The sequence below is a fragment of the Planococcus citri genome, chromosome 5 (assembly GCF_950023065.1).
Source record: "Planococcus citri chromosome 5, ihPlaCitr1.1, whole genome shotgun sequence".
Taxonomy (NCBI): Eukaryota; Metazoa; Arthropoda; class Insecta; order Hemiptera; family Pseudococcidae; genus Planococcus; species Planococcus citri.
Window position 1 is genome coordinate 29,719,434 of NC_088681.1, and position 12,898 is coordinate 29,732,331.

General features: G+C 34.6%; 1 protein-coding gene across 2 annotated transcripts in view; it reads right to left on the minus strand.

The window, feature by feature from the left end:
• Positions 1–28: 28 nt before the first annotated feature.
• Positions 29–12,898, minus strand: part of Sema2a (Semaphorin 2a) — a 515,491-nt gene continuing 502,621 nt past the window's right edge. For both annotated transcript variants that reach the window (XM_065367946.1, XM_065367944.1), the window contains 7 exons: positions 5,954–6,184; positions 5,641–5,877; positions 5,245–5,546; positions 5,002–5,153; positions 2,402–2,593; positions 2,033–2,276; positions 29–1,509 (listed from right to left, as the gene is read on the minus strand). In XM_065367946.1, coding sequence (XP_065224018.1) covers positions 1,429–1,509; positions 2,033–2,276; positions 2,402–2,593; positions 5,002–5,153; positions 5,245–5,546; positions 5,641–5,877; positions 5,954–6,184 — 1,439 coding nt within the window. In that variant the 3' untranslated portion in view covers positions 29–1,428. The remainder of the gene's footprint in view (positions 1,510–2,032; positions 2,277–2,401; positions 2,594–5,001; positions 5,154–5,244; positions 5,547–5,640; positions 5,878–5,953; positions 6,185–12,898) is intronic.

Below are 12,898 nucleotides of genomic sequence, written 5' to 3' on the forward strand. Positions count from 1 at the left end.
TCTGGCCGACGAAAAATACAACACAACGTACTTAAAGCAATTTACTTCTGAATATGAAACAAAGTTTTTAACAATCATCTACAATTGAGTACAGACGTTATCAGCAACATGTTCCACAAAAAAGATGACATTTCTAAGTATTTCAACGCTTATTACGAAAAAAAATTTGGCAATTTTTTTTTGTTGCTAAATTAAGTACAAAAAACGAAATTAAAATAAAGGGAATATTCGTTTAGAAGAAAAAAAAAAAAAAAAAAAAATAGAAAACGATCTTATGGGCTTTTACACAGGACGGACAGCAAAACAAAAGAAAATCGATCGGAATCCTACGTTTAAGAAAAAAAAAAGAAAGAAAGAAAAACCTAATCTATGTGGTACAGGAACTTAGTTGAAATGTCGATCTTTAAAATCGACATAGTTTCTCGTAAATGAAAAAAAAATCTACTCTATTGGTAGTGGTACCCCCCTTTATGTACGTATTTTGACATTTGCCAACGGTAAAAATAACAACGTACCTAATTAACCTTTTTCACGAAGCCACGTTCGTAATTAAAAATTCACTTTCTAAAAAAGCCAAAATGTTGAAAAACTTAAAAATTGCCAAAATAAAATAAAACTAAAAAAAAATAAAATAAAATAAAAAATCGTAGGAATAAGAGAGTTTTTCAAAGGAGAGAAAAAAAAAGTTATTAAATGCAGAAAAAAATTATTTACATCATTAACAATAAATAACCTTTCACCGTACACAAATTAAAAGGAATTAAAATAGATTGTACCTATTTAAAGTATAAAAAAAATAATTAAAATACAACTGACATAATCTACGTTATCACAGATGATACAAACAGTAACAAAATTGTAACTTTGTAAAAACAGGGTGATGTAATAGATAAAAAGTTACTCAAGGTTTTCATTTTCTTCAACGAATCGTTTTTTTAAAATCGTAGGAGTACAAAAGAGGATATCTTTAATCAATTTTATTCGAGTAAATTAAAACATGAGATCGGTTAAATTTGCGCCTTGAATTTGAATATTTCAAAAAGACTAGTCACGAATTGCCCATACTCAAAGTTTCGCGATCACAGATTAAGAGAAATATAAAATAATAACAACAGTCAATCTGACCAGTCTCAGGCGCTGGGATTTTTTTTCATCTTCGTAGCGCATTGATTTTTTTTTCTATCCTCGAACATTTTTTTTTTTTTTGTACAATCGCTCGTCAAAGAAAACAAATTGTACATAATAAATTACATCTGTAAAAATTTGTAACTAGCATATAAACTATGATAGAGAATTATTAATGGTATATAAACTTAGATTACATTCTTATTGCTTACTAAAGAGTAAAAAACAATACGAGTGTTTTGTTTGTTTTGTGCTTTTTTACTCGATGTAATAATATTTAAGTTATAATGATCAGTCGAATGATTATCGCAAACTTTTAGGAAAGATTTCGTTAGGATGTAGATTCTGGTTCGCTATGCTGGTCTCATTTTGACGCATGCATTGCTGAAAAAAAAATGCAAAAAATTATTACGGATATTGATAAATAAAATTGAAACTTTAAAATTTTAGGAGGTAAATAAAAATATTTCAAAAATAATGCTCTCAGGAAAACATGTAATTGAACTTAATTGATGGAAAATTTCATTTCCTACAATTTCGTATAATTCATTTTTTTGTAGGTAAATGGAACCACAAAATCAATTTTTTAAATAAAAAAAATGATGAAAAAACCGATCTAAAAAAAATTTTTTAGGTCCCAAATCCATCTGAAAAGTATTCTTGATTTTGGTGACTCTTAGGTCCCTTTCTTCCTGAACGACCAGATTGATTCACTCGTCCTAAAATGTCGAAATCTAATCAAATAACTCGAATAGGTAGGCCTAGGCAGTTTTCGTGTTTTAACAACCTATTTTTTTTATTTTTTTTTTGAAACTATAGGTAAGTGATTGAGAGGAAGTGTCAGAAAAATAACAATAAAAATAATATTATAGTAAACAAAGTTGGTAAATTTATATTATTAACGTACCTCCTTTTTCTTTTCCCACGTTTTCATGGCATTTTTATACTTCTGGAATTCGTGGCACCAGTCAGAATATACTTTATGGTAATCGACCGATTTACCTGGTGGCGAACATCGGTGAGTTTCTACGGCTAAATTATATACACAAAGTAACGAGCCTGCTAGCCAGCACTCGTACAATCCGGCGTCACTTTCGGAAACGCCAACAACCACAATTCCACCTTCGCTGGTACTAATATATTTATCGATTCTGAAATGACATAAAAACATAAGGTATCATCAGAAAAAGTTGCATAATTTAAACATTATGTTGTAATAAGATAAAAGTTTAGGCCTACATAATATGTATCATTTCATAAGGTAGGGAATACGTACCTATAATTAATCAAGTATTTGCCTTTTTCTTTACTATAATGGTACCAAGTCACCGGGTAGGATCTGAGTACTTCTGGCATTTTGACGAAACAACTTAAATGAACACTTTGGCCGAACGTCACCAGTAATTTTTTCTTACCGAGGGAACTATCACAGATTGTACGTGACGTGTTGCCGACATCTTGTAATAATCTGTAACATTCGATACGTTATAATAAAACTCCTAATTTCGAACAGAGATCTTTATTTTACTCATATAGGGTGAGTCTGTTTCTTACAATTCACCGTTCATTTCACGATGCTGCAATCTAATGACAAACATGTCAGAAGGATTATCTAATAACGGCGAAGTGCATGTCTTAAATACCCCCCCCCCCCATTTCAGGTACTCATGTTCATTTTTGTATTTTTTTTACACAATTTTGAGAGTTGACAAAATTTTAAATAGCATGTGTTGTGAGAATTATTTTCAAACTTTTCATAATATTGTTTTTTTTTTTTTGTGAGGAAACTGAACCAATGTGAATAATTTTTTTCAATTCATCTCTCATACACATCAACCATTAATAGTTTTGGACCATTCAGAAGCCTCCAGCAATTTTTAAATTTACTCTGTAAATATCAAACCGCTCTAGGCATTTAATGGGCACCATCAAGCCCATTTTAGGTCGTTATCGCGAAATTCCAGGAATGAGAGTTCAAAAATGAATTTTTGACCAATTTGTAAATTCCAAAAAAGTGAAAAATATCAAGTTTTCAAAGAAGGTAGGTACGCAACGAAAGTGATTAAGAGAGACGTCCTACAAGCGCCGATCAAAGTTAATTAGGACTTGTGCTTAATTTTTTCCAAAAAAAAAAAGAAGAAAAAAAAGTAACTTTTGTTAGATAACACAAAAGGTGACAAAAACGTAAGCAAAAAAAATAATTCAAAAATAGAACATCACACAAGCAAAAAGAAGAGGCTTTTTGACAATTTCTGGTGAATTTTTAAAAAACGAGAACTTAAAACCTAATTTTTGACAAAAAATCGAGAGGCTTCTGGCAATTTCGGAAAAATTTCAAACAATTTTTAAAACTGGGATTAAAAAAATTTTTTTTTTGCTAAAAAAACGGAAAAATGTTGTTGATTTTTAAAAAAAAGATAATTTTTGTCAAAAAGCAAAATTGACAATTTTGGCAAAAAGTAGGACTTTTTGGGAAGAGATGCCCATTTATGACAAGAAAACAAGATTGATAAAAAACAAGACTTTTTGATAATTTCTGACAAAAAAGCAAAAAGCAAAAATTGGTCAATTGACTTTTTGGGAATTATTTCCAAAAAATGGTACTATAATTTTTGTTGAAAAAGCGAGACTTTTTTAAAGCGTGACTTTTGGGCAATTTTTGAAAACAATCCTGATTTTTTAGAATTGTTTACGACAAAGCAACAATTTTTAGCAGGAAATATTTGAGAATTTTGACAAAAAGGAGGTTTTTACGATTTTTGGCAGAAAGCAAGATTTTGACAATTTAAGCATAATGCAAGGGCAGGGCTCAGAAACTTTTATTCAGGAGGCAGTGCAGCCATTTAGGAAAGAATAAAAAAGTATGCTTTAGCAAATTATTTATTCAAGTATTAATATTATCAACATTTCTTTTCTTGAGCCCTTAGAAATTTTTGGATGAATTTAAAAACTCTCTGGAGGCTCCAAAAAAGTCAAAGAGAAATTGTTTTCGAGTCGAAAGACTGGGTAGACACACTAGACGATATCTTACCGAAGACCCCACTTGGTATATAACTTCTTTGGCAATTTGATTTTTTTTTCACTTTTTCTAGAACTTGCAAATTGACCAAAAATTTATTTTTGGACGACACTCCTGGAATTTTACGGTAATCTGCAAAAACGGCCGAGAGAGTGCTAAATAAGCACTGGCCAAATTTATAGGCTGTAAAAGTTCATTTTTGTGCTTTTCAAAGTGACTTGAAGTTTCTGGAGAAAACTGAAAAATTGCGAGAAGCTCCACAATGGTCCGAAGTTAAATCGAAGGAAAATTCGTATTTCATAAAAAAAAGTTTCAAAATATCCTTTAAAACAGCATTTTAAAATTTTCAAAATTTTCTCTTGTGAAGATAGATTTGCAGGGACAAGATTTGAAGGGCTAATTGTAAAAGTCGTCTTAGTCATTTTTTTGTTCACACAATAAACATTTTTTTTTTCATATTTCATCAATTTTAAAGGGAAAAATGAGTATTGTAATGCATTCTGGGATAGTTGAAGATGTTTTTTAATACTTGACCATGAAGTTTTTACATTATCACTGAAGCAGGACAACAACGTTTTCATTGATTTGTACAAAAATCACTGCTGACTAAGGCGACTTTCACAATTAGCCCTTCATTTATGAATAAACAGTTCTTCGAAAAGTATTGTAAACGAGCTGTATGCTCATAAGAAATTTCGATCGTCCAAAAATGAAACGGAACTCTAAAAGATAAAATAGAATTACATATTTTAGAATAGGCACATTTAGTTGCAGCATCATGAATAAAAGATCAGCAACTGCAAAATGATAAACACCCTGTACCTATTTTTCCACACACAGATGTCAAATTCTCTTACCCGGCTTGATAAGGTTTACAAGTTCCGCTGTCTTTATCCCATCCGCAATACGGATCGCGAACACAACGGAGACAGCTATCGTAACGATGATTACACATAATGTAATCGATCTGATGTACTCTTTCGTCAGATGCAATATAAAGTGATTTGTGCTGTAAAAAGGATAACAGTATAAGTATTTAACAGGTACTCGCTTCATTCAACAAGGAATCTGAGAAAATATCCAAAATGAAGCGGACTTACTTCTCGAGAAATAGCCATAGTCCTGATAGGCAAACCTGAAGTAACTTCAAAGATATCCAACAAGGATGAATGCGAATGTCCTCCTTCATCATGCCACTGAACAATCTTATAAACATATCCCAAGTTCGTTCCAGCGTAGTAAACCGTGTAATGGTATCTTTTGCCGAACACGTCGTATTGCAAAGGATCCACAACTAATCGAGTAAATAAGAGATCACGTTTATAATACACTGGTTTGTTATCTTTATGGGCTACTGCTTCGTCCATCAAAGGATGTGATCGGATGAAATTCAGTACTGAATCTGAAACGAGAATTCAATAAATTAATAGATAGGTACTTCTATATCTCTCAATGGAATTCAAAATCCATCATCTTTCAAGTCTTCATCAACTCACCTGGTAATGTTTCCGTATCATTGACACAAACTCCAGGTCTGGGTTCGGGTACCTTGTTTGACAGAACCGGCAACCAAGCTGAACTGGAGGTAGCTTGTTCTTTGAATTTACCAGCGAATGCTTTCTCAATATCTTCTAAAGTGAAGGCGCAAATAGCTGATCCCATTAGTCCAGTAGTTGAAGTGGTAAACACACCGTAGAATTTGTTATCGTCTCCATCTACCTTGTATACGCTCTCTGTAAAATATCACAATCAACGTTTTAAAGTTCATTAAGACTCGTTCGAAAATGGATAGGTATTAGGTACACTTACGTATTTCATTGAAGTAAAATGGAAATTCTCCCGGTATCGAGCAATTTAGTCGAGCTTTCAAGTACGTAGCCCAGTTCTGACTCAGGATATTTTTACCACCGGTATCTCTCTTGCAAATACGAGCTACTCTGGAGTATACACTTTTACCGCAATTGATATATTCAACAGCTGTTTCACGGAAGAAGAAGAATATGTATTGACCAACATCGTAAGATCCAACGAAATCTGGTTCTGTGAAAAAAAAAGAGCACGTAGGGTTTGAATTCAATTTCTACAGTTTTTAGTACCTACATCAAGCTCTTGAAACTCATCCAAACAAAAACTGGATATTTTCTCGAATTAATCACACAAAGTGCCTGGTGCCCATGAAATTGCTGACAAAATATGGTTTCGGAATTACTAATGATAGGTTCTAACACTCCACACATATCATTTCCCTCCAAAATATGCCTCCGAAGTATACCCAACTTCGTTAACGTATTCTATAGATAATTTACTTAACAAAAGACCAACCTACCAAGATCGTTTACCAATTCTACATCAACTCACTACCTCGAACAATAAGTTCCTTTATATAATCGCGAACACGAGTCAGTTACGCATGCAGCATAAATTTTCCTTTTTGTAATTGGGAAATTTTCTCTTCTACATATTCCTCTATAACCTTATTTGTTCTTTCGTCTTAAGGCTTTTTCATCGCACAAACTTTTCCCTTTAACTTTGGCTCGTAAATTATTCTCGAGATGAGAATACAGAAGACAAAAAATTATCAACTCCGGATATATCTCGAAGGAGGCAACTTTACCGACATAAGTATATCAAAGGTTGCACGAGTACGTTGTTTAAGGCGAAAATTGCAAAAATTGCGCGATAAAGGGAAGAATTTCGTTAAAACTTCGATACTGCAGTCTCTCGTGTGAGAATGTGTGGCAATTCTGCGAACTAAACTACTCGAGTGTACGAAGGTTTCCAAATTTTCATATTTGAAGAGGCAAAGTTATTCAATTACTTGCATAGGCAAGCACTAAATCTGTCTAGGAGTGATTTTGTGAAGTAGGTATGTATTTTTTTACGAGCAAAAAATTCTTACAAAATTGAAAACTTTTGTATGGTATGATGCATTGGTTCTACCATAAGAATGTCTGGATCTGTTCTGTTCTGATCAAAATAAATGCAAATCGGTCTTATCAGATCAGATCAAGCACCTCTAGATAGGTCTCAACAGATCTGATCAAGTAGATTTGAACCAGTCTGATCAGATCTAGACATTCCATGGATCCAATTTGACCTGCTCGGATCTGATCAAATCAAAGTTTTGATCAGATTAAATTTGTTCAGAGCTGATCAGATCTAATGAAGGCGACCTGATTGGATCTGATCAGCTCTGGCTACGTTCAAATCAGACTCAAACTTCCTAAAATCAATAACCAAACCAAGCTTACTTTTTCGACTCTTGATGCTTCACATAAGACTCAAAATTAAATATTTTTAGACCTTTTAACATCAAATAAATTCAAAATTACCAACACTAAGCATCAAGAATGCTTCATCTCACAATTTTCATTCTTAGTTTTCATTTTAGCCCCCGGAATTTTCAAAATGCCACCAGTAAACATCGCCAGAGTTCCATTACAAGGTAAAAATTGACAAGACACCTTTTTTGTACTTCCACCAGTCGACTTGTTCCTGCAAGCGATACACTTAACTCGTATAAAAACTCATCTACACGTTTTCCACGCCAGTTATTATGCTAATGAGGGTGAAATGACATTATGAAAATGGCACCAAACGATGCCATTCGAGAGACCAATCTTATAATTTGGCAGCACCGCGCATCTTATACGTTTATACACAGCTATAGCTCCTTCTTGTTTACCATACAAATCGCAACCAACTGTTGCGTGTGCATTGTTATCGCTGGTGAAATTCATCCCTTTTATTTCTCGCGTTAATTATCCATCGTCCATTATAGGTACCTATAGTCTTCTTTATGTATTGTATTGTCCAGCCATAGCAGCAGTACACGATCATCACTTGGGAATAGTATCTCTTCGTAGTATCCGGCTTCCTACAATGCAATCCATCGAAACAGCCTAGCTATGGATTGGCTTTCCCTTCTGGTACACTCTACTGCGAGGATAAAAGTAATGCAATAACGTGTACAGCGCGCAAGAATTTTGTAAAAGGCCACAACGCCCTGCTAATACGTGTACGTATAAGAAGAAAAACCTAAACTGACACGTTGTGCGTGATGCTGCTATTCTCAAGACAATAAAAGTTGAAATGAAAAAACCGTGTCCTCTTTATATACGATATTATACTATGACGTTTTAAGCCGCATCTGCTGTACTGCCACTGCTACTGTCAGTGCCATTGAACGCCCTCTTATTCGGGCTCCCTCAGACTAGCATGTGGGTATAAAGCTCAGTCTAAGGTAGATTGAATACCAGTTAGTTTTACTACGTGAGTAAAATGTACTCGTACCTACATTAATTTTTTGAAACATCCCCATTAAAATAAGTAGTTTAAGTTTATAGTCCTTTTTTACTGGAATTATTTATTAGATTTTGATGGGATGAGATTGTCAATTGATCCAATCATGAAAGTCACAGGTCACAGTTGCAAAATAATAAGTAACATAGCAAAGAAAGGAACCAAAGATGCAATTGCGCTTCTGAAGGTAGACCGCCAAATTGTTGCGTGCACTAATGATTATGAATGAGGAAGCTTCCAATCAAGTAGATAAAGCACACGAAACAGATCGAAATTCTGAAAAAGCAGGGAAGGTGTTGTGCCTTGGTACTATTTTCAGTTCTGAGCTCGTTTTTCCATTCGCAGTGAATCAATAAAAATAAAATTTTTACACATGGAACCTTGAACCTTCAGACGCCCACCATGACAATTTCAGCCTTTTACAGCCAATAGAAGCGCTAATATTCACGGAATAATATGTCACTATTTTAGTCCAAGGGGACCTGTGGTTATTGTACCTTTGACCATGAACTACAATCAGCCTAATTTTTCTTGAAACAGAAAAAAAAATAAGGCCTATAGGTAAGATCTTATCATGATTCTAAGGTTGGGACAACTCACAAAAATTTTGGAATCTTAATAGAAGTCTATTTTCATTGACCTTTAGAGATGGCTATGAATATATCAAGTATATTTTTTATTTTGAGAAATAATGTCCTCTTAGCAGACAGAATTTCAATGAAATTCACTTAAATTTTATATTTGATCTCAGTTTGATGTTAGGTTGGCGAGATGGAGTTTGAGTGATGATAACTTTGACTCAAAATTTATCAGTTGTTTGAAGCAAGTGATTACGATACCTGTCCTGTATGATAAGTTTCAAATTGGTTTACAAACACAATCCAATTTCGAAATAGCTCGAGTGCTTCAGTAACTCAGATTTTGCTGGATGTCCAAGTACGTATTGATTGACAACTGTTGTGCTGATAAAATTTGCAGATGCGGCAATATCCTGGATCAGCAAATGGTAGCAACTTGTGGCTGATTCCAGTTGCAAATTGGAACTTATAGCTGAGAATGAAGCATCAAAAGAAGTTCTTTGGATCTCAAGGTTGTTTTGTGAACTAATCAATCTACATGAATTTCCTGTTTTATCAGGGCTTCATATCCTTATGTTTTTGGGTACGGGTACAGAATTTCTTTTCAGATGATCAGGTAAGGGTATTGGGTAAGGGATTCCACAATTTTTTGGGTATGGGCACGGGTATTCAATAAATACCCAAATGCAGTTCTCAATCTATCGGGTATTCGGGTTCAAAATAGTTTTATAGGATACGGGTACAGGTACAGGTAATAGGTATTCCTTGTTTCATTTTGTTGGGTACGGGTCATTGACTTTTCAATATGGACTGCTAGCTGCCCATAAGCTGAACATGCAGCCATTGTCTTGAACATAGTAAGTTGAGGGTTGCAATCTGCACATGTGCCAGCACTGTTATGACATTTACCTCCACAGTACGGTTCCACTGAGGTATTATATGTCATTTGGTACAACGTCAATCTTGTGCACATTTTTCAGATTCAGACAGACATGTGCAGAAGCCAAACAACAAACCAACCAACCAAGAAACTATGTTCAAGACCATTGGCTTAAGGGTATACTCTACAGAGAGCGTTCTAATTCGACAACTGGTCAAAATATGAAGCCGATTTGTTCGTTATTTTCATTGTTTGTTCATAAGACTGTGTGTAATCAAGTGAACAAATTTTGTTGTGCTCATTTCTCATGACCCACTCTCATCTAAACTTCAGACCAGGATTACTCCGTGAATTTTCAAAATTCTTCCAATTTTTTTCACCAATACTGATACATATTTTCATCTATGAAATTGAGGGTATGTAATTACAAGTAGCCATATTTTCTAATTTTGCTTTTCCAACAGAGGTGTGAGCATCTAAAGTACCTCCATTCAATTCCCTATTATAGCCATTAAATGTCCTAAATCAAAAATATCAATATCTCAACATACCCTCACTTTTGAATGTTTTTTGAGCAAAATAAATCAAACCCCAGAAAAATCCGTTCAAAAGTTTTCGCACAATCCCTGCCCAAAGTTGACCATTTTTCATCAAAAAATCTTACAGAATGCGCTCCATAGAGAATAGCTTCAAGTATGCACCGCTAGCAGTTCATATCTAAAAAGTCTATGGTAAGGGTACGGGTTTGAAATTGTAAGCTGAATTGGCAAGAACATGTTAGGAATAAACGCGACCATAAGAACCTACAATTTTGAAAATTTCAATGGTTGATTGGAAGTCACTCTAAATTGAGCTTAGCCAACAAGCGGTTAATTTACAAAACCATATTTCTTCCTGCATGGTCATATGGATGTGAAATTTGGGGTGTCAGGAAAAAGTCAAATCGCCTTGTCATTGAGCATTTTCAAAATAAGTTCATGAGAGCCATAACCAAGGCAACTTGGTTTGTCTCAAATGAGCAACTTTGAAGTGACCTCTGACTAGAACCAGTGGATGTAATTATACACTGAAAAGCGAACGCATATGTGAACCAGCTCCATAAACACCCAAATTGTGACGCTGTAGTTCTTTTAGATCAAAGTGATGACACAAGGAGGCTGAGCAGACTCCACATGTTGGACCTTATCAACCTCTAAGTGCACTACGCAAATTACTGTAAATTAAAAATAATTTTCAAATAGTGTTGTAAATAGCTTTGATAATTTTAGGTTGTTGATTCTTGTATCAGTTCCATAAATAAATAATTTGAAGAAAAAAAAGTTTTAGCACAATCCCAGCCCAAAGTTGACCATTTTTCACCAAAAAATCTTACAGAATGCGCTCTATAGAGAATAGCCTTAAGAATGCACCGCTAGCAGTTCATATCTAAAAAGTTGATGGTAAGGGTACAGGTTTGGGTACAGAAATTTATGAATCTTCCTTCGGGTATTCTCGTACATTTTTGGATATATGTAGGGTAGGTACAGGTTCAAAGCCCTGTGTTTCATTAATACATAACAAAAATGCTATTAGAGTAGCAGAAAACGTGGAATTTCATTCTCAGATGAAACACATTCAGAGAAAATGTTTTTTCATCAGAGACTAAATCAAAGACAACATGCTCATGGTACAGCATGTAGGCTCAGAGCAGCAGTTAGCTGACATTTATTTCTATAAGCTGAGTTGTCGCTTCAGTGTGCTTATTTTCCACAGCTCTAATCGGAGCTGTTTAAATCGGATCAGGTATTTCTAATTAGGCCATATCAGGTTTGAACAAATCCAATTAGATTTAGAGAATGTCAGGCAGGATCTGATTAGATTTAATCTGATCATTGATCAAATTGTTCATCAGGTCAAATTGGATCCAGGGAATGTCCGGAACTAATCAAATTGGGAAATTGATTGCATCTGAGCAAATTTCTTTTGATCTGATCATGTTGGATTTAGGACGTGTGGAGATCAGATCAGATAGGTTTAAACGAGTCTGATCAGAAGGGTCTGAACTGATCTGACCAAGATTATATCAGTTTTTCTTAAATAGACGTGATTTTATCAATTCAGATTTACATAATACTGATAAGATCTAATCAGATTTGTTCAGATCAGAGAGGTCTGTCTTCTGGTCTACTTGATCAGATCCTATTTTTTTCCATTTGGATTTGGATGCTCCTTCAGTTTTCAGGGTTCACATAGGTAGTATAAATGTACCTATGATTCTTCTCCTAAAACGAGCGGCACAGAATAACTTTCCTCCTTCATACATGAGATTCGGCAAATCTATTTACATTGTGCAGTTTAGTTTGCCAAACTGCAGATGCAAGACATCCAGATACGACTAAAAGCACTATAAGTGACCTTTCTGCTGGCAGTCTTGAAGAGAGTCACTCGATATCCGCCATTTATACGTAAACGTATTGACTTTCACATCGAATATGAAAGGGACAGTTATCATATATTGCACTCTTATTTCAAGTCGAGATATGTTTGTCAGCATTAAGTCACGCTCATTGAAAACCAATCTCATCCCACTCGAGTTTCTCTTGATTATGGAAAAAAATAAACAAAAGAGGTTTCCCATTTATGTAACGAAATTCATTTAGCCGGAGTAATAGCGAGTTATTTGGTACGCGGCGCTCGTATATTCCGTACTCGTCGAATACGAGTATATATATAGAGGGTGTTTTTATTCGAAGGGGAATTCGAGTGGTAAAATTTCACACATTCATAAGTGGCAGCTTATGGAAGAAATCACGCCTGGAGAATACTCAGCGTCACCCATATGCGTAAATCTATATCGCCTCGAGCACGTACCGCGACTATACCGCATCTTAATGAAAATCAACGAACCGCGTTTTACAAAAACTTCGCCCGAATTAACAAGGCCGACAAAAGGAAAAACTCTTCTAATGCAAATACATCGACGGCAGGATGCAAAACGCCACTTTTTTAAGCCGC